Source organism: Aspergillus tanneri, assembly GCF_003426965.1.
Source record: "Aspergillus tanneri strain NIH1004 chromosome Unknown AapTan_5_pilon_pilon_pilon, whole genome shotgun sequence".
In the NCBI taxonomy this organism is placed as follows: Eukaryota; Fungi; Ascomycota; class Eurotiomycetes; order Eurotiales; family Aspergillaceae; genus Aspergillus; species Aspergillus tanneri.
Genome location: NW_022984632.1, coordinates 1,643,059 through 1,667,142, shown reverse-complemented (window position 1 = coordinate 1,667,142; position 24,084 = coordinate 1,643,059). Strand labels below are relative to the sequence as shown.

At 42.3% G+C, this 24,084-nt stretch overlaps 6 protein-coding genes across 6 annotated transcripts; 2 read left to right on the top strand and 4 right to left on the bottom strand.

Moving 5' to 3' along the window:
• Positions 1-377: 377 nt before the first annotated feature.
• Positions 378-1,198, bottom strand: TRS33 (trafficking protein particle complex subunit; the record flags this gene model as incomplete). Its single annotated transcript, XM_033574527.1, has 4 exons — positions 378-506; positions 575-664; positions 733-850; positions 969-1,198. 4 exons carry the CDS (start codon positions 1,196-1,198, stop codon positions 378-380), a joined length of 567 nt encoding a protein of 188 aa, XP_033422545.1.
• Positions 1,199-4,009: 2,811 nt separating this feature from the next.
• On the bottom strand, positions 4,010-5,596 carry SIZ1 (SUMO ligase siz1; the record flags this gene model as incomplete). Its single annotated transcript, XM_033574526.1, has 5 exons — positions 4,010-4,386; positions 4,564-4,640; positions 5,025-5,379; positions 5,435-5,506; positions 5,572-5,596. 5 exons carry the CDS (start codon positions 5,594-5,596, stop codon positions 4,010-4,012), a joined length of 906 nt encoding a protein of 301 aa, XP_033422544.1.
• Positions 5,597-8,322: 2,726 nt separating this feature from the next.
• Positions 8,323-9,212, top strand: las21 (mannose-ethanolamine phosphotransferase LAS21; the record flags this gene model as incomplete). Its single annotated transcript, XM_033574525.1, has 4 exons — positions 8,323-8,550; positions 8,618-8,745; positions 8,797-9,151; positions 9,207-9,212. The coding sequence occupies 4 exons, from the start codon at positions 8,323-8,325 to the stop codon at positions 9,210-9,212; spliced, it is 717 nt and encodes a 238-aa protein (XP_033422543.1).
• Positions 9,213-13,498: 4,286 nt separating this feature from the next.
• ATNIH1004_009942 (putative meiosis protein MEI2) lies at positions 13,499-15,940 on the bottom strand (the record flags this gene model as incomplete). The annotated part of the gene is made up of 10 exons (XM_033574524.1): positions 13,499-13,681; positions 13,738-13,839; positions 13,889-13,959; positions 14,023-14,051; positions 14,118-14,146; positions 14,204-14,221; positions 14,273-14,303; positions 14,357-14,499; positions 15,090-15,524; positions 15,593-15,940. 10 exons carry the CDS (start codon positions 15,938-15,940, stop codon positions 13,499-13,501), a joined length of 1,389 nt encoding a protein of 462 aa, XP_033422542.1.
• A 3,363-nt stretch (positions 15,941-19,303) lies between these two features.
• Positions 19,304-20,270, bottom strand: ATNIH1004_009941 (purine-nucleoside phosphorylase; the record flags this gene model as incomplete). The annotated part of the gene is made up of 6 exons (XM_033574523.1): positions 19,304-19,348; positions 19,407-19,686; positions 19,746-19,945; positions 19,997-20,061; positions 20,124-20,203; positions 20,254-20,270. 6 exons carry the CDS (start codon positions 20,268-20,270, stop codon positions 19,304-19,306), a joined length of 687 nt encoding a protein of 228 aa, XP_033422541.1.
• Positions 20,271-22,995: 2,725 nt separating this feature from the next.
• MSW1 (tryptophan--tRNA ligase MSW1) lies at positions 22,996-23,887 on the top strand (the record flags this gene model as incomplete). The annotated part of the gene is made up of 4 exons (XM_033574522.1): positions 22,996-23,010; positions 23,104-23,219; positions 23,269-23,387; positions 23,439-23,887. The coding sequence occupies 4 exons, from the start codon at positions 22,996-22,998 to the stop codon at positions 23,885-23,887; spliced, it is 699 nt and encodes a 232-aa protein (XP_033422540.1).
• Positions 23,888-24,084: the final 197 nt, after the last annotated feature.

The window sequence follows — 24,084 nt, the reverse complement described above, 5'->3', positions numbered from 1 at the left end:
CCCTTCCCCGAAAGGGTGCCTTCAATGACTTCCACATTACATCCGCGGACATGGAAAGAGCCTTGCTAATCATTGGTATCCCGGAAAGTTAGGCTTTGAAACTATGTGAGAAAGGAAGATGAGTGTATCGACGTTGGCGAAGGGACCTTTCGAGATCTGTGTGCAGGTAGCTTAAGAGACACGCAGAATTAAAATAGACACGTATTCTCCACAACCGGAAAAGTAACACCCCTAGATAGGATGGCCAACCGGTAATATTGTTGCAGAATTAACCCATCAAAGTTGCATACTTAGGGTTTCTTCCCATCCAGAGGCCCAGATATTCACCCACAGGAGGGTATATCTGTAAGGCATAGGGAGCTGTCCATAATCAAGACTTACTTAGCTGGAACAGTCTTGATTTGGAAAGTAGCCCCCGGAAGTTCGGATGTTTCTGCTTGCACAGTGGTGTGAATGCCCAGGTTTGATAAAGCACCGCGAATAATACCGCATGGAAACCATAGGTACTGGATCTTGATTAGACAGAATATAGGGTAAACCGCATTGGGAGTGGAAGAGGGAGTGCAGTCCGTACCGCCTGGGCCATAGACACAGCTTCACTCCGTACAGACATGCTCATTCTTGCAAACGGTCGAAACGAATTATCAGTCAATACATATACACCCTGGAAAAGAGCAGGTCAGCTTTGCTCGGCCTTCAATAAAATATTTGGATCTGCATGGGAATGCATACACGGTGGTTTGTTTTCAAGTTGTCAATTTGCTTTTTGAAGAGTATTGTCCATAAGTCCTTACATAGAAATTTAATGACATCAAGATTATCTGTGAACCGAGGGCGGTCTCGAGAGAACCTGTGCAAAGCATGCAGTTAGAACTGAATATTGATGGGGTTAAGGCCACAATTTATCGTTCCTGGTCATTCTTTCAGATGCTGCCGCCCAGCACTAAGACAGCGTTATATTTGCTTACCGTTCCGCAAGACCCTGTCCAACCCTATAACCAAGCGACTCAAGGCGAAAGAATGTCATTTCCCGAACCTCGTCATCTTCAGGGAGCTTCTCTTCGACTGAGAGTTCCTTAGACAAACGTTCAGCCATAGGCACAAGTTCATTCATAAGAAAGTCAAAGCATGAAGTGCTAATAACGCGTGAATGGGGGTCTGAGGCATCAAAAGGTGAGGAGGATGGATCAAAGGACATCATGGCAATTGCTACGCCAGCAGGTGGACAGCAATGGTACTGGAAAAGACCAGGAGCCTTGCTTAATATAATTAATAAGGACAGAAACCAGTAACTATAGTGTCGCTCATATGTTTCATTGTTCGTGTAAGAAAAGATAGGCGGGTGACTACATGGTTGTCGGGAATCCTGAACTGAGTCAAGTGGGGCCTCGAATCACTGGCTAACTAGCAATAGATTTTAATAAATTCTTACTCAGCCTCAAGCTACACATCCATAACAACAATTCTGTCAATTCTGTATAATGATAATATTAAGTACTGCAGAGTATATATAACCTATTTTTACTCCTAACCTTTACTTGTGAAGCTGCTCGACCATTGTGATTGGAAACAGCTTCTTCCCTCATACCATGACATAAGCCAAAAACATAACTAACAGTTAACTAGAGTTAACGTAACTCCCAAGCTAACCGCCATCACTAGAGGCCGTGAATCTTTATACTGCCCACATTATCAAAATGGAAGAGAAGTCTAAAGAAGGGCAAATACTTCTAGCTATTAATGCCTTAAGAAAGTGTCAATATCCTTTAACCCCCAAGGCTGCAACTGCTTTCGATGTATGTATCTGAGCGAACCCTTAACAGTGTGTAAAGGTCTCTGCAAGTACAGATACAGTAACTAATTGTAAAATTCTATTAAAATTAAAGAATCTACTCTTTTTAGAATGGATTCTTAATATGTGCCGACGTGGTTTATCTCCAAGAATTGAACTGTCTAATATTTAGCAGGATTATTATTATCCGCACGGCTATCCTCCCCTATTCATTTTAGTGTCCAGAGCTTTGCGCAATCGGAAATATAATTATCAACGTACAAAAGTGAAGATCGGGAGTTTATACTGAACTGGTTCGAGTTCTTTACTCTTACTAAATATAAACATGGGATTCTGGACGATTATATCTACAACGCGGACGAGACAGTTAACTACAAGGGATGTCTGTGGCTTAGAAACTCTAGAAACTCGACAAGAAACTACGACTAGAAAGTCATGAATGGGCAACCTCAGTTGTCTGTGCTAACTCTACTGGACTGGCTTTACCTGCGCATATTATTCTAATTGGGAAGAATCATCAATCTCAGTGGTATCCCTTAATTCCACAAGATTATCAGATTAGTCAAAGTGAGAATAGTTGGACAATAAATAATATTGATTTTAAATAGCTGTAGGAGGTCTTGGACGTATAGCTTTACTCCGTAAAGACCAAGGGATAATATTAAATATTAATTTTTAATAGCCATTCTAGCCATGCAATTGCAGATTTTAAGTTCCGTATAGATTTAGGAAGAATATTCCTTTATATACGTCCACATTCTTCAGTTTGGTTGACTATGCGGTAGTATAGACTAAAGACTTTTATACTACTAGGCAGCTGTTTAACCGATTTAATATCTCAAAATGTCTATAATTTTAGGCAGTTAAAAAAGCAAGTATTTATAGTTAAAGGCTGCTTAGGGCGCGTGGACACACAAGTGTGAGGACCTAAGTCCTGCTGCCTAAGCTAGAAGCTCCCCAGCGAATTCTCTTGGTCCAAATCTATTATATTGTAATCACAGCTAGTTTAGTGTGACCGCGGAGACGGTAGATAAGTGAACTGGGAGCCAGACTTGGTATTACCAAGTCTAGTTGACCTTTTTGCAGTGGCGTGGCAATTGGGTGTACCCTGTAACCTAGTCTTACCCTTTTCGGACTAAGGAGATTACATAAATTAGCTCCTCACTTGTCTACCAGTAATCCTTATTACTAGGAGATATATGGATCCCTATATAGATTAGAATTATAAGAAAGATCTTAATCTCTAAGTTTAGTTTATACTATTCTCGCCAACTTGCAGGTTCTTAGCCTTTGCATATTTTGGTATTGGTTGATAACAATCAATTATTCTTCAGAGAAGAATAAGGAAAACAGGCTGTATAGCTTTAAGATTAGCCTAGGTGTAACTGGATAGTAGGAGAAAAGCTTTAGCATTTCAAGAGGCTTAAATACAATATTTTAATACTGAGGCATTTCATGAAGCATTTGTGTTAGATTAAGCTTTGTTTCTTCCTTAGAAACAGGAGAAAGAGGAGGAGATATAGAGGCACTAGATGGAGCCACAGATAAGCTATGTAATAGAGGCTCTTCAGCCTTATCTAGAGGCAAACCCCATGAATCCATGGGACCATGGTACACAAAAGCGCGTAGGAATACCTACTAAAGCGGAATACCTACTCCGTACTAAAGCGCGTTCCATAAAGAATACGGCGGTGCGTGGGAATTTGGTGAGATGAGGCTATTCCCAATTGGTACGAAAGTGGCGAAGGCTGACTGGCCAATAAAAATGCTCTGCTGAAAATTACCGCTAACCAGACTAGCGCTGCCAGGCAAGAGGATACCAGTAGATCAAGGACCATGTATATACAACTAAACAGCGCTCACGGGCGCCACCACAGTGCACTAATTGCCATATTCGTGGACATACCAGAGTTAGATGTCCTAACCCTATCAGTAATTAATTTTTATATAGAAATGCATTATTTGGGTGTCTTCCTTTTCACCGATCGGGAGAAGTGTCCGGCTCGCTTTCCGGATACGTTAGTTAAAATATAACCCATAAATTAGTTGCACAATTTAGAGGGACTGATGATCTTATTCCAAATGAATCAATTCACTAGTCTACACCAGCAATTCAAAGAGGCACCTTATATCCCATGTTTCCCTTCACCAAATGACCCAAATACAAGGAAATCAAGCACTCCATGACGTCATGGAAACATGCTCGAGCGACCAGTTTCATTTATCGTAACCACCAGCTCGACCGGGAGATTCGGAGCTGGTTTGACTTGCAAAAGGGACAGTCTTTCCATTTACAGAACCACCATTGTAGTGATTGCGGAAGCCTTGCCGAGACAAGGGGCGGCTGAATACATTCAATGCTGGTCGTTTCACTGGTCTCGCAGGCGGGTCATCTTCATCATCGTCACTGCCTGTAAGGTCAATCACCTGCGCTACAGAGCGCTTGCTGTTCGGTGGACGAGTAGCGGATGATGTTGTTGAGGGCTCTCGCGATTGAGCTGGAGTTCGCTGCAGAGATAAGTTTTCGATAGGGAAGGTCTCTTGATTGACGGTTGGAATAGCGGGCTCCTTTATCTCTATCAAGTCGTCATCATCTGATGTTGGGGTAACATGCCCGGCTCCTGTGGTGCTAACCCCTTTGTGGCATGACCATCCACCGTCTGGTTCTATGACGACCTGCTCAACATCGGACGGCGTTGAATGGAGTATATCATCGACATACCTGCAAAGTCAGGCGTAGGTACAATAGAATTAATAGATTCCTGACTTACTGGTCAATTTGTAAAGATTCAAAGCTTGTCGCTTTAGAGCAAACAGGGCAAGACCAGGTTGGAGCTTGTTCTTGTAACTGTAAAAACGAGGACGCATCAAAACATTGGTTGTGCGTGCATATTACAGAGCGGCAGGGGACTTCAATTCGAAGGGTAGACAAGGGACACTTTAATGACATAACGCTGGATGTGGCAACAATATCTAAGTCATCCGCTCTATTTTTCACTGCCAATTGTTAGCAGATTTCATAAACCTGGCCCAAAAAAGTCATACTTTCTCGTAACACTTGTTCCTTTGAAATGGTTTTCCTCGATTTCAATTCGGTTACAAGTTCTTCCACCGGATGCCGTTGGACGAGGTTGATACGCGCAAAAAATCTCTGTTTTATGCACGTCAGAAAAGATAGTTATGATTTGAATGGAGGGAAGATTGATAAGAAAAAAGGACGCAAAATAGCAACGCCAACAAACCAGGAGAGCGAGGGGCGTAGAGTACTACTTTTTGTGTCAGAGCATAAGTTATAACAATATTATTTGCATAACCTGGCTTCTTGCGAATGCAATTGGTCACGTCAGCAGGCTGTGTTGTGCCAGGTTTATTTTTCAATCCTCGTAGATTAGCTTTCACCTCATCCAGGTTGGCTTTGAGTTCAACTTGATGAGGAAAGGCAATGTCCGACTTTGTGTACTGGTTGAGACCGGTGTCTGCTGCACAATAGACCATTATCCGAACATTAGGATCAGCCTGTAGCCGAGAAATAAGAGTCTGCGTAAGAACAACTTTAAGCTCAACACTGTCCCTAGTCTGTTCGCGGACTTGATGGTATTAGTGAAGAAACATAATAATCCATGCAGTCAAATCAGGTCTTACTTTTACACTCCACAGTAGAGGTAAGCGGCTCTAATATCGTGTAGAAAGGGCTTTCCTTAAAGCTTAAGCGTTCTATGGATATGTCAGAACCTGTCTTAATACTGAGAGGGGGGGTGGGATGCAATTGTGTAATGTACCAGGCGGTAGCCCTTGTGATGGCATTGGGATACTATAAGGGGATGGTCGATGCTGCGTGCTGGACATAGATGGAGTGACTGTTGGTGATTGATAGTGTTGAGTAGACAGTTGTTGTACTGCTGAGGCTCCAGGCAGTTGGCGATGTGCCCTGGCATATATACGCCTCTTCAAGTTATCGTAATGGTCAGGTTGGCCGCCTTGGTAAAGTCTCTCAATGGCTAATATAATTGAAGACAGTTAACAATCTCTCCTACTTTCAAAAAAAAAAAATAAAATAAAAGTGAACAGGGGAATAGATTGAAACAAATGCAGTCTAAAATGGATATAACGAACAGTCAATGATTCGAAGTTGTAGGGAAGCTTTAACTCCAGAGACAGTGAGCCCCTCACTTCTCAGAATATCCTTAAGCTGCGCATTTGTCAATGTTTTTACCAAAGCCACTATGCTTTGTAACTCTGGTGATTGGCCTAAGGAAGCCATTGTTAAACTAAATGAAGCAAGCAATGATGATGACCTAGGCCGTATTCAGTAAAGAAGAATTTATGAAGCGTGATTCAAAACAGATCTGTTATGTGAAGTGACTTTATTCGACATTTCAAGCTTTTTATTTGACGTGAAGAAGAGCAGAATTGAAATAGGGAAATAAAAAGGCTAGAGGGAATATGCAAGATGACTAGGTTTGAATTTGTTTAGAAATAGAATTTGATGCTCTGAGTACTATGGACAAAGGTCGGAGAATAGTGCGGAGGTGAGGATAGTTAAGATTATCTCCAAATTGTGATGACATAAGACAAAGAAAAGTTCTCGGCCATTTTTTCCCCCTTTCTTTCTTTTCAGAGCATCAAAACAAAATATGCTCAGTACCATTCCCACTCCATTGAATTGAACATTAAGTGTCTGATCTAAATTCTTCTTTTTTTTTCTCCATTAATTAAAGATAAAATGGCGAAGAGTGCCAGGGCCAGTGTTTCCAAGCGCAATAAAGCCAAGCTGCGGGCTACAGTGTTTGGTCCTGCTGTTGATGCACGAACAGAAAGGCTATCTGCAAAATTACAAGAACTAGCCTCTCAGCCGAAACCAAACAATCAACAATATAACATCATAGAACAGAATGCTACAACAATAAGTATGTGCTGCGATCATATTTACCCGATGTAATTAGCTCACATTAGCCAGATAATAGTGATAAGTGCCTGGAACCAAAGACATGCAACTTAGTTGAAGGTTTGTATCTGAATCTATGCCCAAAACACCACTGTTGGGTTGAACTGTGCTGACATTTTAGACATGGATATTGACAAAGGACCAATCAAAAATAAAAGCATCCATAAAGGACGCATTCAAAGACGTCACAGTAATCGGAAGAACCGTTCATCCATTGTTTTTCGTCCACGCCAATCAAAAGCCAAAAAGAGTTCGGCAAAAAAGTGATATGCCTGCAGTTATCTGCATACAGGCTAGAGTAAGCAGCATCTGGAGTTAATTTTCAAAATAAAAACATATATATCTCAACATCTACTCCATGACTTGGTGTTTTTCTCTTCTGCCTATGAGATTCATCGTTTTAAGCATCATAAATGACCTAGCGGGTTCAGTAGGCAACTACAGTGCCTAGTCTCTATCCCCTATCCAAAATATCTAATCTAAGTGCTTCATTTGCTTGAGTCTAGGGGATTTTTACCTACTATCCTAATGGCTTCCTTCCTGTATACCTTGATGTCTCGCTAGCTGCCTACTAGTTAGACTATTTCCCCTCCTTGAACAGCAGAATGGGATAAAGGGAAGATAAGAGGCAGGATTCAATCCGGCAACCAGTGTACAGTATACCCACTATGCCTACATATGTTGCAGGTAGTTATAACCAATAGTTGATTGATTTTAAGCCATCACCAGTACAGTTTGGTTCAGTGTTTACGGAGTACATTGATACTAATTAACTAGCCATGCAGGAGTTGTCTAATTACTAATTAAAGTATATTAAAATATTTAAGAGAACACGACTGTGACTTAGTAATAGATTATGGCTAGTCACTGCATGTAAAAGGATGGGTTGCGGTGGTGATCTGTTCAGGTGCTCAGTAGATGTACGGAGTATATATTGGAAGATTCTGCCTCAAGCAAAAACAGAAAGCGGTGTTACCCAGCAGTATCTGTCGTCATCCTTTTTCAAGCCAACTCTTTAACTATTTGCGTAAATCCAAACATCTAAAAGTATTACATGATAATTGGAGGACAAAGCCTGGGGGTGTTAAAATTTCAACACAGCCAGGTCTATCCTTCAATCCATGTGAATAATCTAAATCTGCGAATATAAGACACTGCTCTTAGAGTGTGATGGCTTTCATTCCAAAGACTTGGGCGATCTTTTTCGCCAATACACTAATCCCCATAGCCATTCTCTTATTCTCTACAGGTTTCTTCCCATATAAACCTCTGCTACCGGGACTTGCAAGCTTTGAAGAGACAGGAAAAGATGAAATCCCAGAAAGGATTTTTGACAAAGTTATTTTCATGGTAATTGATGCGTTGCGCAGGTAGGAAGCCACTTATTCTTAGAGTGCTTCTGTTAGACTGAACTTTCATTTTAGTGACTTTGTATATTCCAATGGCTCAGGTTTCTTATTTACCCAAGGGTTAGTGGAGTTGTCCTCTATATTCCATCTGCCTGAATTAATACAGGCCGAACAGGTTGATTAGATCCGGTGCCGCTCTTCCGTTCACTGCTTATGCTGGTTCTCCGACTGTCACAATGCCTCGACTAAAAGCTTTAACGACAGGCTCTGTACCGTCCTTTTTGGATGTAATTCTCAATATTGCTGATACAGATACATCGTCAACACTCGCATATCAGGATACATGGTTGGCACAGTTTAAGACGAAAGGTGGTCAACTTGTTATGTATGGGGATGATACATGGCTTAAATTGTTTCCTGGAATGTTTAGCAGAGCTGACGGAACTACAAGCTTCTTTGTATCAGTCAGTAGTATCTTAAGTCGCCCTTGCTGTTACTAGCATAGACACCAAACTAATCACATCTATGCAGGACTTCACTGAAGTAGACAATAATGTTACCCGTCATGTTCCAAATGAGCTCTTACAGGATGACTGGTCAGCACTTATAATGCACTATCTAGGCCTTGATCATATAGGGCACAAATTTGGCCCCAGAAGGTATTCTCGGTCATTTATTATCTGACCCTTGCTGTCCTAACGCAATTCTAGCCCACATATGATAACCAAGCAACACGAGATGGACTCGATTATCACTCAAGTCTACACAGCACTAGAGCGGGAAGAACACTTGCAATCAACCTTGTTCATTGTGTGTGGAGATCATGGGATGACTGATGCAGGCAATCATGGTGGCTCGTCTATGGGTGAAACCTCACCGGCCTTACTTTTTATATCACCAATGTTCAAGGCCCTCAAGACTCGTAACGAAAGCCCAACTGAACCTTTGATCGACTTACAATACTATCGAACTGTTGAACAGACGGACATTACACCAACTTTGGCGGCGCTTCTTGGTTTACCAATTCCACTAAATAGCTTGGGCATATTTATCCCGGAGCTTCTTGTGATGTGGGAACATAGTGAGCATTTTTCTGTTTTGCTAATTTTAGCACATCAAGAACTAACCCACTGCTGTTTACCCTGAAGTAGAACCACAAAGAATTCATGTACTTATCGAAAATTCTAAACAACTGCTCAGAGTTATTAAAAGGGCGTTTCCGAGCTACAAGTTTGAACATGTCCCGGTTTCCTCTGTTTGTGGATCTTATTCATTAATTGGTATTGAATATGTCCAATGTGCTTGGTTCCGGGTGCTCGAGCTTCTCCACCAGCCTAGTGGTACTGACTCCTCTGAAGTAGAGGCCAGTCTATTGTTATTTTTAAGAGCCGCCCAGAGCCTAATGAGTAATGCCGCTAATAGCTATGATACTGGAAGACTTTATTTAGGTATATGTGTTACTTGCTTCATTATTTGGCTATGCCTCCCTGCAATGAAGGATCTGTGCTTCAGGTACAAACGCCCTGGGGCGTTCCTGATGCTAAGCATTCTATGCTACAGCAGTATGATGTTTGCAAGTAGTTATGTGGAAGAAGAGCACCAGTTTTGGTACTGGTTATATACAGGGTGGATGTTTTATCTATATACAAAGCCCATTGCTTCTGCATTTGAGAACCATCAGTTATACAGCACTTCTACGAGTCTTGCTGTGGTTGGACTGCTGGTTTCTCACCGAATATTGCGATGCTGGAATCAAACAGGCCAAAAATTCACTACGGAACCTGATATAGCACATTCATTCTTACCTTCCCATCCACATGTTCTGTGGATATTAGTGATTGTTGCATATGCTGATATATTTGCACACCTTGTCCTTGGACTTCCCCGATCCATAATGTTACGTCTGACCGTGCTTGTTGTGACAGCAGCTGCTTTCTTTTTGAAACTTACAATTGTTGCATCCGATTCATACGACTTTCTCGGTGACTCAGTTCTTATACCTGTTGCCAAAGCTGTTGGCAGAATACCTCTTTTGCTTCATTCAAGGCTTGTGCTCTGTGGAATAGCTATACTAATGTTATTTTCAATCTACTTTAAAAAAAGGCAAATCTCGTTGCTACGAAAAAAAGGCAAGTAACTATTTCACTTACTCCATTAAGGTATGCCCGCTGACAGGGAGAAGCACTGCCAAGCACCGTCTTCCACGAAGCTCTCACTCTCTTCCTTATGACGCAGTCAAGAGCAACGAATCTCCCAGTTTTTTTGATATTCAGATTTCAGCTAAATATCCTTGCCCTGATGGAGCTGTCGGCCATGGAACTGAGTATCATGTCAATACTCAATCAGTATATTACCTTCTTTGCCTTTGGGGGCTCAAATTCAATATCTTCAATCGACCTTTCCAACGCATACAATGGCATTGACAGCTATAACGTCATAGTTGTCGGAACCATGACCTTCATAAGCAACTGGGCTGGTCCGATATGGTGGGCTTCTGCTAGTTGGCTTCTTCGATATAAACAGTCTTGGCAAGAAAAACACTCTCATATAACAACTTTAACATTCCATGCAGCGACATCCTTGGTTTCCGTCATGGCTGCATGTACCGCATTAAAGGCACATCTCTTTATCTGGACAGTCTTTTCGCCCAAGTATCTTTACACCATTGTGTGGACTTTTGTGAACCATGTCACTGTGAATTTACTGGGAGAAATTGGTCTTTCTATGGTCGTCGGAAATGGATAAGCTTCGCGCATTGCTCTGAAGAAGGAATACGAATAGAAAATTAACGGTCTAAGGCCTTGCTCTATTGCAGATTTTGAGATCATTCGGTCAATTGAGCTATTTGGGGATGTAGAACTAGGAAACATTACATAAAATCATCAAATAGATCATCAATTACATTTTTTCTTCTTCCCTTCTTCAGTTTCTTCGCGTCCGAACCCATTCTCTTCATACTATTGCAAATATTAGAAGTATTCGCTGAACTGGGTCCTACAATATGATGTCGGGGAAGTACTGAAGAGCTTCCCTCTCGTGAGAGAATTTGCCCTACATCCTCACTTTTCAGAACATCTGCATCTAGGTGTGGACTTTTGACAGATTCCATCGCCCGATGCTTGGCCTTTAGATCCCCGTTAATACCTATTTCTTTCACAAGGCGACCCAATGTAGCCAAAAGTACTATTCCGATAGTAGAGAATCGACCGTCTGCAACAACCGTTGAAAATGCCCTAACGAAGTAACGATTCCCTCCGTTAGAAGACCAATTTATGCGAATGGCTCATAGCTGTCATGAGCAACTATTTCCAACTTACATGAAACATCTTGGTACAATATGTGTAACCAGATATTGCCCGTACACATCAGAAGGCTTATTTCTGCCGTGCAAAGCACCGTAATTGAGAGAGTCCACAAGATTAAAAGTGGCGCGCTTCAGGATGGAGAGCCACTTCCACCATTTTGCTTGCCCATGTTGGTTTTTATTCCGGTGAAAAACCAGATGTAGTGTTGAGTACACGGCAGAAATTTTCTCTGCATCCATTTCTGTAATGCATATCACAATGACCACAAAAGTCAGACTTGATATAAGGCAAATCCTTGGTTACTAAGATGTGGGGACTCCAGTGGGTACTTATTATACTAATAAGGTTTAGCTTTATCTATCCTTGTACTATTTAATAACCTCTCCTTTAGATGCAAGTATTCCATTTAGTTATTCATTTGCACAACTGAATTAAATATAAATTATTTAATGCTTACCTCCATCTTTTATTAAATCAGGTCTTTTAATATAATTGACTATATTGTACTGGCCTACAGCTTGGCATGATCTGAAGGCAGGTTATCTAGGTTAGAGATCGGAATATTTGCTTATACCGCTTAAGGAAGGTAGGAATGCTCTGACTAGTACACATCCACATACTTACTGAAGTTACTGTGTATAATTATATAGTCACTGGCACTTGCAGAATTCTGGTTGTGTGGGCCTACTCCATAATCTGTCGATACCTTATGGCAGCTGGTTGCACTATCCCGATGTGGTATAAATTATGCATCAGAATTTTCAATATAAGGTGCAGATTCACTACTAAAGGGAGCAAAATAAACATCCCCATATCTCCACTCACATTCCATCATATCTATATCTCCACATGGTAGAGCTGGGCTTAGAAGGCTTAATGATTATTTTATTTTATTGTGGTTCTTAATAAATGTGGTAAAGTCAATGAAACGTGTATTTACTTGTGTGCCAAGCTCAGGATCTTAACTATTCCACTGGACTAAAAGACCACTGGGATCAGATAGTCCTGAGCACCTTATATAGTAGCGCACTGTAATGTTAGTTGACGCACCACACCTAATATCGTGCCAACATTGAAAACCTGGGCCTTTAGTGGGTATTCTGTGAATCTTATTTTGAAACAAAGCTATTACCTAGAATGCCAAATACTAGCTCTAGTTATACAATATACTTAATTTTTAAGGGTACCCGTCTCCTCTACAGGTGGTCTGCCGGGCGTGAGCTGGAGGAGACGGGTATATAGAATCTTACGGTTGAGATATCAGTTACAATTTGCAGTTTACTATAGTTATGGTTTTGGCACATAAATAAGCTGTCTAGGGTCTGGGTGGAACCCAGTGCGACCCCGAAGTCTTACGGCGAAGGGGTCGGTTACCCGCTTAAGTGGAAAACCTGGCCATTATCTCAGTTAATGTCCGAGCTACTAATTACGGTGCGAGACAACAATGACCAGACCTCATGCTGCATGGTCTGGTCATTGTTGTCTTTTGGCCCAGTGGGGACACCTTGCACGAACACGTTCTTACACCCAACTTATGATTAGAAAATTACTATTGTCTACAGACTATTATTGGTGAATTAGACAACTTTATTCTCCTCTGTTTATTTTCTTTCTCACTCCCCTTTTTTCCCGTCTCGTCCTTTGGGTAGAACGTAATCATTTAATCAACAGGAACTGGAGTCAGGACAGCTAAATCTCACATACAGATGCTTCCAAACGGAGATAAACCCAACATATAGACTCAAACTGAGACACCATCTCCAAGCCATCCAGGGCACAGAATGATAATCTCTATGGGTCAATAATGTTAGTTTACTCTCCAAGTAAGCATTGTACTCAATACAAGAGATGGGACGCGGTGTTCAAGCACAGAAGCGAATGCAACAAAGACTTGAGAGTCACTGGCATCAAGCCACAGGTGTCCAGGCATGCAAGCGGTTCTCTGCGCACATTCTCGCCCCTTTTGCAGAAGGCGAAGAACATGAGGAAAAAGAAAGACTTTTCGGCCATGCATGTTCAAAGCACCATTTGACGAGAATCTCTACATATGGCATACCGGGTTAGGAGTCCCTGGGACCATGCTCGATAGTTGGATCATACCATATTTTCAGCCCAGGGTAAGTGCAGGGAGTACTTCTGGAGCAATTGCTAAGACTCGAAGCGTGTCTAGGAGCAAGGGTCCGAACGTATACAATTTCCCTCTCGGCGGCAGTAGTTCCACGATCATACTGTGAACGACGCCGGCGTTGTTCGTCACGGTATTGTTGCCCAACACGCGGAGCAAATAAACCTATGGCGCATGTCAGGAATATTTGTATTTATTTTTCGTAGTCCATACGAACCAACATGCTCAGCGTTTTCAATGCTGCGACGCATCTTGGACGGGTTATCTGGTCCGGGAAATCGATCCTCGGTACCAGCAAGGGGTCCAGCACCAGTATGGAAAATCTACATAACATTGTAAGCCTGTTTCTCTCAGTAGTGGCCAATTGCGAACCTTGGGGCGAAAAGATGGGTGTTCCAGCATGACAGAACTATTTCGAAATTTTTGCACTAGGCAATCTTTACCTTGGATTGCTGTTTTCGTTCTTTCAGAGAATCAACAACAAACTACAATCAAGTATTACTTACTGGCATATGATACCTCAGCAACTTTGTCACTGTTAAAACAATTCCTATCCCAGTATATCAATATAGTACTTTCCAATTTCGAGGGTCATATATACCAGGTGCGTCCAGCTCGCACGTTGACAAACTAGAATACAAAATTGTAAGCAATATATATGAGATACTTTGGACTGTATAAACTAACATCAATAATATCGATCGGCTAATTGCATCATGTTAGTAGAGCGAAAAGAGTGGTCTTGATACAACTTACATCTTCAAAGTTTATGAAAGCATAGCCGACACTACACTAAGTGTGAATATATATACCGGAGAAAAGCAATGAGGTTTGACATACTTGCAATTATTCGCGAAATCTTTGTTCGCCATAGTCAGCTCCCGGTGATGATGGATTAGGGTTGGGGAAACCGCTCTCGATCCCTCACCGATGCGTAAATACATAAAATCATATTTTCCATGACTTGTCTCGTCGACAATCGCCTTCAGCATAGTCTTGTCTCATTAGCTCCTAGCTGATAACTTTTGAAATCTTCGGTTATCACCTGGTCTATTTTGTTTGGTATATTTCGGAGCATAATCTAACACCAGTATATTAGCTATAAATAAGACAAACGGCAGTTGTAATGTTATACCGTAGTTCGGACATCCAAACCAAGTCGGATTCTCTCTATATCCACCGCATTCTGGTTCCCCCCACGTAAATCAGGGTAGTGGCTGAACTCACGTCTAGGAGAAGGCAGAATTCTTTCGCCAGCCTTGGACATCCAATCCATTAGGCCAGCATGCTCTCCCGAGGGAACAGTAGAGCGACCAGTAGGGCTAAGTTCCATATAGGGTGCGCGGCTTGAGCGGCATGGAGTACATGATAAATTTCTGTGGGATGACATTTCATATCGAGAGAATTCGTCTCTCACAGGGGATGATGGACTTGGAAGAGAAGGGAGGAACGTGTCATCCTCTGCATCAGGTTTAAAGGAAGATACTTCAAGAACGCAATCCTTTCATGTCTAATTAGCTTTCTCCCCGTGACCGGATATAATTCAATGGGTCGGAGAAAAGGAGTGATTTACATCAACAGAGGTTTTGTTCAGAGTAACCATGACATTCTCTGCATCACGAGTGTTGAAAAACTCGAGATGAAACTGGCAAATATTTTCCTGTCTCGTGGGAACTAGAGTGAACATCTTAATATCACCAAAGGTCATTGCCAGCATTTCAAGGGAACGGGCCACTGTTTGCTGATTCAAATTTGAATTTCGGCTATTGTAGTAGACGGTTATGAGCAACTGGCCTTCGTAATCTGAGGTTTGTGATAGAAGGGACGGCTCCGAATGTTGCACGTACTCCCGAGCCGTAAGAGGGAATACATGCCATTCAGGTCGAAGAAGATGAACCTTCTCTATGGCTTTTTTTGCCTCACGGCTGTCTGTGAACGAAACATACACCTTCCCCATGGAACTTAGTTCTGTGAGAACTGGTCCTTTGAGCGTACCAAATTCACGACGCTATTCAAAATTAGTAAAACCTCATTCTCTCCATACCTCAAACTGAAGTAAATTGGCCAAGAACTTACATTGAAAAACCCAGCAAGTGACATATAAGTAAGATTTGTCGGGACATTTTCAATAACTAGTGCACGACTGCGTCTTTCAACGTCAAACTTGTCGAGGAGAGCGCCAGAGGAGACACCGTTCCTAGTGTTTTCAACCTTCGCAAAGGCTTCACGAACAGTAATGGCCTGTTCAGTGACATTTATATGTGAGTTTCTGGATGCATTGAAATCGGTGTCAGGATTAGTAGTAGGGTATCTGATGTTAGGGAAAGTATTGGCATCCGCCATGATCCGCGACTGGCTACCATTAGCCACAGTAACTGACACTCCAGTCGGCGTAAAGCTTGCAGCAGTTGGAGATAGTTGCATTCGGCCAGATGAGCTTGTTGGTCCCAAAAATGGATCTGATGCAGCCCTGCCTGTTGTTAATATGTAAAATGTTCGTCTACGACCATATGTACTTGCCCAGAGTAAAAATTTCGGAGCTCACTGTCATTCAATGAGCTAATGATGCTGCTTTCCGGGCGTTTTTTACAGCATATATCTTCTGGAGAAAATGCGGTGAGTCTGGTATCTGGGGACCCATTGGGAGATACTACATCGTTCGTTGAGCATGGGCTGCTCAAGCCACGAGATTGATCGCTTGCCCTCATTGCGTAAAACAAAATGAAGAACTAAAGAGGAAGTAAATTGTAGAAGAAGGGTTGTGAAAGGACCCTTTGCTGTTGAAGGCAAATCAGCACTAAAGTGTTGGGAGGTCCACAGGTTTTCGCCTCTGAGACGGCGGGAAATGGAGGGTCAGTAGTTTGAAGGAAATGGTACTTGGAGGAAAAATGGGTGAGATGTGCAAATGATTGTACCCTAAGTTTCGGAGGATCAATGATGGAGAGATGCAAATTACAAGGAGGGGGGGGGATATAAAAAAAGAAAACCACCACACATTAGGTTAAAGGGAACATACGTAGTCTTGATATTGAACAGAGCCGAGACAATCTTCTTTATAAGTATTCCTATTACACAGTCCCTGGAAAGGTCATGACTACCATTTGAAGAGAACACTGATGATATAGGGAGATCACAGTTATATGGTCTTCACAAACTGTCGAAAGCACCTATGATGGGTAGAGAGGTTGAAAATATCAGATATTATGAAAGCTGAGACATATATACGCATGTACAATTTAATAAGTGTATAGTTAGCAATTTGAGCCTCTCATAACTATAATCCTCTTACCTATTTACGTGCAAATGCTTGATGAGTGAGAGCTTGCATGTTAAGGGAAACTGAAGGAAGAATAAGTCCTACCTACATACTAGATAAAATGAACAACATATGTATAAACTAGCCTCCCTATCTTTATTGTAATATCAGTGGTACTTACTAGTTACCTGTATCTACATCACATGTGTTTGGTGGTAGAAACAGAACAAAGAATATGGAAGGTTCAAAATACTGGGTAACGTACCTATCTATCATTCCATGTGATAGACAAGCAAGGACAAACTACCACAAGTACAGTAAACCATCTGCATTGTTATTAATATAAATACCCGAAATACCACACTAATGGCTCCCCTTGGTAGAGCTCATGGGATTTTAGATGCCCGAATGGTAATTTTCTGGATCAAGTTGTTCCTTGCACAAGTCTCTACATGTAGTTAAGCTGGTAACGCTTCAAGGTATACTCCGAGAAGCCCTGGCGTAGGCACTAAGAGTGAGGTTTTCGCTGGGAATTGGGAAGGGCCTCAATGGTACTATAAAGATATGTCATGAGTAGTTATGGCCTGCTTATTACCATAATATTTTTGTATGATGATCCATAATAGTTGTTCTGTACGGAGTACAGCTAGCTATTTATTCCCTGGCACACTAGACTTATAAATCGCGGTGTATAGCATGAAAAATAGTACTGCTAAGTTTAGTTCAGGTGTTTCAATCCCTGGCCTGCATTTTCTAAAATTTCCAAATCTTTATACAGGCACTTGAATATATATAACAGTCACTCTGCCTCTCAATATCCTACATAGTTGCTACGCTAAGCTCTGCAATAATTAATACAGTTCTACAGTTAATCCACACTTTCCTGTTTAATAATGTATAAATAACAAATTACAGTCTATAATAAAAATATATGTGAAATTGAGATGGCTTCAGGTACATTGTGGTTCGGGGATTTAAGACAATAAGTGCCAGAGATTGTATGGAGTACATGTACTGCGGAGTATGTACTAGTAAAGACATAAGGACACAATAATGAGTACCTAATCCGGACTGTACTTCTGCATACCGAGGTACCCACTTCTGTATTACTTTGTACAGAGAAGTACGTAAGATATGCCAGTCTCTGTACTACACTTGTTCCTGCGCCCCACATCATAGAATTTTCTGAGACATATTACTATTACTATTAAGAAATTTCCAGGTTCTGCTACTAATATAAATACCTGCTGTATTTGCCTTCCCCCCTCTTTTCTTATGTATCTCAACATTCGAAGATATGACCGCAAGGACCTGCAGCCAAATCGATATGGACCTTACACGTCATTCGATTAATCCGATTGATGGTAGGATTCAACACCTCCTCCAGGAGGCTGAGAAGAGGTTACAAAAGCAAGACTCATTATCCAGTCACTGTCCCAAGCCGGAAAATCCATCAGGTGACTCAGAGGTTGTCCTTCCAGAGTATGCATCAAGCCATACCTCGTGCTTCTCAATTTGCTTTCGTGGTCTTCTCGTCGCACCTGTAAAGCCTGATTGCGTTGGGAAATATCTGACAAACGATGGCTAACATTTTTAGATCCAGTAGGATCCCCAGATTGTCGACGGGTGATCTCCTGCAACCCTATTTTCACCATGAAAATGACATTGCAGTGGCTGGCACTTGTTCTGTCAATAGGGAAGTTCCGAAAGTTGGCTCTTCCTGGCCCCTTCTGGTAGGGAAGAGACCACCAAACAACACTAAATTGGAACAGGTATGATGTGCTGCTTCCCCCCACTCGTTTGTTTCCAAAATCCCATGAAGAAAATTATTTCCAGGCGTGAGCCCTTGATACAGCTTACCAGTCCGTACTGGACTGCGCTGTTCTTGTGAGAGCCATTTGTTTCATAGTTACTCTGAGAAAACCCATCAAGTTTCAACGTTGTAAATGAGCATACAATGAACTTAAGCTAACGATACCTTCACAGGAAAAGCATACGGCGGGAAGCAACTGGTTCAATCTCCCAAAGACGGAGTTGACACCGGAATTCAAAAGAGATCTCCAGCTTCTCCGGATGCGCTCAATACTAGACCCGAAAAGACATTACAAAAAAGATAATGTAAAATCACAGCATCCCGAGTATTCTCAAGTAGGAACTATAATCGAAGGTCCAGGGGAATTCTTTACCGGCCGCATTGCCAGGAAGGATCGCAAGAAAACCTTTGTCAGAGAAGCCTTGGCCTTGGAACGGGAAAGTTTGCGCTTTAAATCGAAGTACCAAGGTGTTCAAGCCAATAAGCGGGATGGCAAACGCTCATTTTACAAAGGACTGCAAGCAAAGAGACATAATGGAAGCAAATGAGACAATCTTTGCCTCAACAAAACAAGTCTTAACACCAAATTTCTGAGCAGCAACCCCGGACTATGCGTTTTCCCAATGCCGAAACCACTATATACAACACTGGGAAGGTTCTGATACTACTCAGTTTATTGACTTGCTTGCTCTTCAAGCCGGCAATAAGACCATGAAGACTAAGATCCCTCAAAGCCGTCCATTATGAACTGGATGACAATTTTCTTGGAAATCGTTAATACAGGTCAAAAAAGAACGAAAGAAACGGATTGGGAGACGTACCTGCATATCAATGGCGGCAGAACGGCTGGCTTCAAGAACCTCTTCATGGTTTGCTTTCCCCTCCTGCAAAATGACTTCCAACTCTCTCGTATTTTTGCCCCGAAGCTGGCAGTCATCGCCTCTGGGGACAGGAGAGAGAACTGCGGTGTTTGTTACTAGACTAAGGGCCAAAACTCTAAGGCCACAATGTCTAGCCGCCACAATTTCCGGCACAGTTGACATCCCAACGACATCTGCGCCAATTTGACGAAGCAAGCGACACTCGGCCCTGGTTTCGTAACTGTAAAGTTCAGTACTCTGACGGATATCATTTTAAATAGTTCGAGGGGCCTGTCTCACCTTGGTCCTCCAACAAAAGCATATACGCCCTCATGGAGTTTTCTACCTCCAGGAGGGATTAATGCTTTCCAAGCCTTATGTACATGCCGGCGGAGTTCGAGGTCATAAGCGTCAGACAAAGGAGGGAAACGGGGTCCGAATTCGTCAATATTCGGCCCTCGCAGAGGGTGAAGTCCAGCAAGACCAGCCAGAAAAATATGCTACCAAGCCTAGTCAAGACATTTTCAATTGAAAGAAAGGTGTTGACTCACGTCATTGAGTAGTACAATGTCTCCCACTGTATATTCTGGGTTCAGCCCTCCGGCGGCATTCGTCACTGGCAGATCAACAGCATTAATAAGGATATCAAAGATCTTATGGCAGAGAGAGGAAACTGACAAACAATAGTATCGACACCCAGAAGCTTGAAAACTCTGATTGGAAAGGTCACCTTATCAATGGTGTGTCCCTCGTAGTAACTTCAAAAATCATCAGCAACCGATTGACAGATATTGGTGAGCGCTCTCACTGTGCACGGCCAACCATCAGAACTACCGGGACAAGTCCACCAATAAGTCCAAAGACAAGCTTCCCCGCATGTCCAGGAACTTAATGAGAAATGATAAGCTCCTTTCTCCGAAAGGCTGTGCATGCTCCCTAACTCACCTGTAAGATGGGGAAAGTATGGTATAGAAGAGTAGTCGTACTCTGCTCGTAGATGATCATGAATTGTGCTTGCAAGTCCCCCTAAGCCAGAACCACATACTATTGCAACCTTGGGATTTCGAAGGGGGACTGGTAAGCGCTCTCTCAAGGTAGAACATGCCTCAGTAGCTTGCTCAAATAGAGACAACTCCCGCGATTCTGCCATTTTCAGCCGTTCAATTCATTCAAGAGCCCAGCACTCTTTTTACAGGGCAAATTAGACAGCAGGACGACAAAATATTAGTGGAAAATAATCTAGAGGGTTGCGCTTTGCCTATTCAAGCATGTCAATATCATGTGACTTAATGTAGATCACCTGATTGGATATTGAAAAATAAAACATGCTGTGTACTAGGTAGAGTGTACGGCGAAAAGAAACTATTCTAGTACGAGATTCATTCCACTGGTGGCATCTGTCTTTCATATTTAATGACCTAAATATGTATATATTCTCCAAAATGTGCCTCTTGTCTAATATTGGCAAGAGATTTCAAGTATTCTCCCAACCTCTTAAATCCAAACGCTTTACATTGCATTATGTGCTAATGGCTAAATAGCTCTCTGTATCTCGTCGCAGTTTTGCCACCTCGAGCAGTTTGAATACTGAGACCGGGCTCAGGATAGGCCTATCTGAGGCTTCAGCTGTGAATTCTTCCATGTTGGAATACTCCCTTCGGCCTTGATTGAAGTGAAATTTCGGCTAACTTTGGGGCATATCCAGTGCGAAGAACCTGGAACAAACTTCTGAAGTGTCTGTGAAGTGTTGGTGAGTTGCTACAAAAAGTCTCGCAGAATTGATGTCTCTATGATAAGGAAGAAAAGAAGGCGAGAAAATAAAACTCACAAGTAAAGCAGGGCTGAACGTTTGGAGAGTATGAACAGTAAAACTCGCCTTCCTCGAAGCGTACAAGCAGTATATCTACGACCACTCCGGAGGAAAGCCGAATATGGTCTTCCTGTTTGTGATTTACAACTACGATCATACAGTGTGCGAAATGTGGAGTTTTTTACTGACTTCGCCATGCGTGCTGCATATTATCTTAAACTTCCAGTCTCAGGACCAGTGCCTCTACCGCGGATCACAGAGCGCTGGACATTCCCTAGAAGCAACTTTGTGCACAAAAAGAGCCAAGAGAATTTTGAAAGAATAACCCTTCGTCGGCTACTGCAAATTAAAGATGGAGATCCACATGCCGTACAATTATGGCTGGCTTTCTTACGCAGACATTCATTCTATGGAGTTGGCATGAAGGCAAACATTTGGGAATATGAGGGTCTTGGTACTTTTACTCCTTTCACATCACTATACGTTTTTTCGTGTAGGACACAATGACTGACTTTGTTTGCAGGTGTTTCCAAAGACATGGACAAGACTCTGTCTGCCGTTGAAGAGCTCCTTGAGCCTCAATTGTTGGGGCTTGGCCGACAGAGAGATAGCGAGTCTCATTCAACAATACCTAAAATTTTGGGTACCAAGCAATTTATCCAGAGAAGTCCGTTGACCGATGTCTTTGGCCATTAGTTTTGATTGTGTCTGCTACTTTATATCAACGTTTTCAAGCCCCCCGTACCTTGAGGTGGTCAAAACTGTATTTTAAATAGCATTCACATGTGGGAGCGTAGTATTTAGTTGAAGGCTCTATTGGTAATAAACTCCGACCAAAACGAAGCAATTTCATAAAACAGTCCTGTAAATAATAGATACTTTCCGAAATTGCCGAAAGAAATGTAATCATATTGGCTTGTTCCACGGTTGCAGCTCTCGGTCGTTCAGTGAAGTCTTTCCGAAAGTAATCTAATTGAATTACCAAAGAGGAGTAGTTTCTCACTATGGCATCGAAGATCTTGAGTTACTGAAGGTCTTTGGTAGTTATAGATTTACTATTTCGCGATAGTTTATATTCACAATGCCACTTACAGTAGGATGGATCTCTTTGGAGCTATTCCTTAAGTGATTTAGTACGGGAGAAAAAGGGAAAATAAACCAAATCTGATTTAGCTCTAAGCTCTCAGCCAAATACACAATTAATCATGCGTCTAAATAATTGTTTTCATAGTCCTTTTTTATGTCAAAGACTGCATAAACCAAGAAGGATACCTCTATATCCCGTGGGCGTTCATCAAGTGCTGAAATGTCCCAGAAGGTGGATCAGGTTACTTACTGCACAGGCAACACCCAGTACTAAGACCATCTTTTCTGGGATCCAACCGACGGGCGTGCCACACTTGGGAAATTATCTGGGTGCTTTGCGCGAATGGGTCAGACTCCAAAACAATGCAGCGCAAGAAACTAAATTGTTCTTTTCTATTGTTGACCTACACGCACTAACAGCTCCTCAAGAAGGACACCAATTGAAAAGATGGAGAAGAGAAACATTTGCGACACTGCTTGCTGTTGGTTTGGATCCAAAGCGCTCAACAATATTTTATCAGTCTTCCGTATGAGAGCCCTTTATAATATTTATTAGCTCGTTCAGCCTCGCCTGCTGACCACTATCAGGTCTCAGCACATGCTGAATTGTTTTGGATTTTAAGTACAGTAGCATCTACGGGATATCTAGCACGGATGACCCAATGGAAGGTGAGTAAATACCGGACCTGTCGCGGCCTTAAAGGGTATAATATATGAAGAAACATCCACACATGGGAATGCTTTCGTATTAACATTGTCCAGAGCAAACTTCAATTACCAGAAGACACAAGCTTGGAGCACTCAGCGGCACGGTCAAAATTACGACTGGGGCTCTTTTCGTACCCTGTCCTGCAGGCCGCAGACATCCTTGTACATAGGTGTGTACCTATTGATATTTGGGTACTCTCTGTCGCTGACGAAGAGTAGAGCTACCCACGTTCCCGTTGGTGAGGACCAGAGGCAGCATCTGGAATTTTCCAGGTACACTGCAAATAGTTTCAATCATATCTACAGTCATATTTTTCCGGCCCCGGAAGCCCTTATATGTAGGCTTCCTTCTTGTGGTGCTTGAGAAAGACTTACTGACTTTCCATCAGCTCCAGCAAAGCGAGTGATGTCTTTAAAAGAGCCGACCTTGAAAATGTCCAAGTCTCACGCCGACCAGCGCTCGCGGATTCTTCTCACTGATGCCCCAGAGAGCATCCACTCAAAAATTAAATCTGCACTCACAGATTCAGAAATTGGTGTAACTTATGACCCAGTGCGCCGGCCGGGCGTTTCAAACCTCCTTGAGATCCTCAGTCATTTAGAGGGAATATCATGCAATGAGCTAGCTACCGAGCATCAATCAGCAAATCTTCGGGTGCTAAAAGAACGTCTCGCGGACCGAGTATCTAATCACCTGCAGCCAATACGAGAAAAATATCATTCACTTATGGGGGATGAAACAGACTACCTAGACCATGTTGCAGAGCAAGGTGCTCGGACTGCAAAAACCAGTGCTGAGCTAACTATGCAGCAGGTCCGAGAGGTCCTAGGTCTTTGAGTTGGTATAACATTGGAACAGTCTGTCATCTACGTAGGGTATTATAGTTCTTGATTGTGAGGTGTGAGATGTGCATAGTATGTGGCTGTTTGCCAGTTAGTTGAATCCATGCAAATTTCCACTCACTTTACATATAGGTGCATGAGCTAGTGATGTTGCTTGGATAAGGACCGGGCTAGTCGTGACGTATAAGTACA